Below are 2611 nucleotides of genomic sequence, written 5' to 3' on the forward strand. Positions count from 1 at the left end.
AGTGATCATTCTTTGGGTTCATACTCACACGGGACGGACGCGTCATGCGTGACATCCCCATGGAGTGAGAATCGTCTTGCGGGTTCGACAGGACCGAGCTGTCCAGAGACATCGTCTGGTCAAGTTGATGTTGTGGGTCTTCCACAAGGTCCGTGTGACGGAAGCGCAGCACGGCTGGTCGAGGGCCACTTTCCAAGATGTCAATGACCTTCTGGAAGCGCACACCTTGTGTCGAAAACTCGTTAATGAAGACCAGATGATCGCCCGCTCGCACGTTGAACATGCCAGGTAAAAGCTGGTTGCCTTGAGACTGCAACACGCACGGGTATCCAGTGCTTGGGTCCGGACGGAAGCCAAGACCGAGAGGTACTCCTTCTTTCCACAATACTTCGTAATCCTCTTCTCCCAGAAGTTCTAGAGATCCTGATCGAAGTCGGAATGACTCGGTCGGATTGCGGAGGAAATGAAGACGCACAGGCTTCTGGACTTCTTGAAGAAGAGTCAAAATGCGACGGATGTCTCCCTTTTTCACCTTCACCTTTCCCACGGCAAGCAGAACGTCACCGCGCGAGACTTCAAAGATGTCGGCGCAGTTACTCAAACTCTCGTGGACTCGACGCACAATAGGCAAACTGGAGATAGGGTCACTTTCGAAGTACAGACCCAACAGTCCGCACTCCCAGACGATCTCGTACTCGTTCTGGATCTGTGTGGGCGGCTCGTACTCTTCGATCATCTTCTTCCTCGAGATGCGAGAGCTGCTTCTGATACTGATACTCCCGTCCGTATCTGAGTAGTCACTCGTGGACACGGAGCTCTGGAACGAGATCGTCGTGTTCTTCCGGTCCTTAGAAATCGACTCGGCGAGTGAAATCGAGCTTGCCGTGGTGCTACGTTCATCCAGAGATCCCACGTAAGACACGTCATGTTCGAAGCTCAATGTGTTGGCAGAATACTCGCGTCGAACCAGCCATCCACGCACGAAAGATTGGATCACAGTGACTGCATGAATGCGCTTGAGTTGCTTCCTCGCCAGGAATCCTCGAGTTGTGCTCTGTAACTTCACAGCGGCGCGTTGACGACGAACAATGCGTTGATATCGATGCCAGCAATACCACGAGCGCCACATCGCTTGGATGCGAACACTCGATCGACGCCTACGTTGATAGCGCGCACGCATCGTGTACCCGAGACAGTATCGCTGCAAGGTGATCACAGATTTGTACAGAGCCTTTGATCGAGCAGCTTCCAGCGCTTGATGAGCTTCAAGAACGCAGAAAACCTTCGTCTTGCCCACTTGGAACGGAGGGTGCTTGGCACCCGTCACCACTTGAAGCTTTGTAGCCAACTTGTCCACCATCTGCAGCGCCACTTCTTTCTCCACTTGTCCTTGGGCACTTGGTACCTGGGACAAGATGCAGCTGTACGTTTTGATAAATACTTCATGAGGAAAACGCACAGGGTAGCCACTCCGAGAGATCTTGACGGCTTCCAGTACACCACTGCAGCGCAGCTGTTCCAGGAGACGTTTTCGTTCGAACTGAGAAGCGCTGGCTTGGTCGTTGGGTTTGATGCAGCGAATAAAGTGAGGCTCCGTTGCATTCAACACTTCCAGAAGCGAGCTGAGCTGACTCTTGAATTGCGCCACGACTGTAGACGACATGATGCCGCCAGATCGACGACGAGTGCCATCACTGCCACGAGACTCCGTCCGACCATTTCGTGGACTCGAGTTACCAGCAGCATTGACACTGTTCTCGAAGCATGCACGCACAAACGAGAACTTGGACGTACGCAGGAGATCCACAGCCTCAGTGTGCATGTGGTCTTTGTTCTTGTCACAAAAGCCATCCGTCATGTAGCACACGTTGCCAGCATAGTGATGAATCACAAACTGGCCCTTGGCTCGCTGCAGTTTGGTCACTGAGAAGCTCTCGTGCTTGCCTGCTAGTAGTTCGTAGTACTTGTTCGCCAGCTTCTCGTCGTTACCGCGAGGGATCAGACATTGCTCGTCCAACAGAGAGAAGATACCGGTATGTCGCTTCTCTACAAGAGCCACACAGACGTCGTTGTTCGGATAGTCGACGAACTTCCAGGGAATTTCTTCCGCTACGTACTGATCCTGCTCCATACGGAACACGAACCTGCCGAACAATTGTTGGAGCTTCTCGTTCGCATAGTTGATACACAACTGCTCCAGACGGTTCTGCTCAAAAATCTCAAAGCCGAAGATATCAACCACACCGATGAACTGACTGCCTCCAGCTTCTTCCTTGTACTCGATACTCCGGGTAATGAGGTCACGAGCCAAGTTAAAAAGATTCGAGTAAAGAAACTTAACAATTGAATTCTCGAGCCGAGAGCGCCTGTTCCAAAGGCAGAAGAAATAGAAAGAAACTGCTATACGTATAATTGGTCTTGAGCAAAATAATGCAAGGCTGGGTCGTCTCCCACCAAGAACAAGAGGATGGAGCCAGATGGCAGACGAATTGAGGTGAGGAATAGAAAAAAATAAAAAACGTAGGAGCCATGGAAAGGTAGAAGTAATTAAACGATACAAAATAAAGAACGAGAAGATGAGAAGTAGAGCGGGGAGAGATGTGTTGTTTTT

General features: G+C 51.0%; 1 protein-coding gene across 1 annotated transcript; it reads right to left on the minus strand.

Annotated features, from left to right (window-relative positions):
- Nucleotides 1-42: 42 nt before the first annotated feature.
- Nucleotides 43-2531, minus strand: PITG_21511 (myosin-like protein; the record flags this gene model as incomplete). The annotated part of the gene is made up of 4 exons (XM_002894871.1): nucleotides 43-174; nucleotides 476-1405; nucleotides 1460-2285; nucleotides 2521-2531. The coding sequence occupies 4 exons, from the start codon at nucleotides 2529-2531 to the stop codon at nucleotides 43-45; spliced, it is 1899 nt and encodes a 632-aa protein (XP_002894917.1).
- Nucleotides 2532-2611: the final 80 nt, after the last annotated feature.

Source organism: Phytophthora infestans, genomic scaffold (genome assembly GCF_000142945.1).
Source record: "Phytophthora infestans T30-4 supercont1.378 genomic scaffold, whole genome shotgun sequence".
In the NCBI taxonomy this organism is placed as follows: Eukaryota; Oomycota; class Peronosporomycetes; order Peronosporales; family Peronosporaceae; genus Phytophthora; species Phytophthora infestans.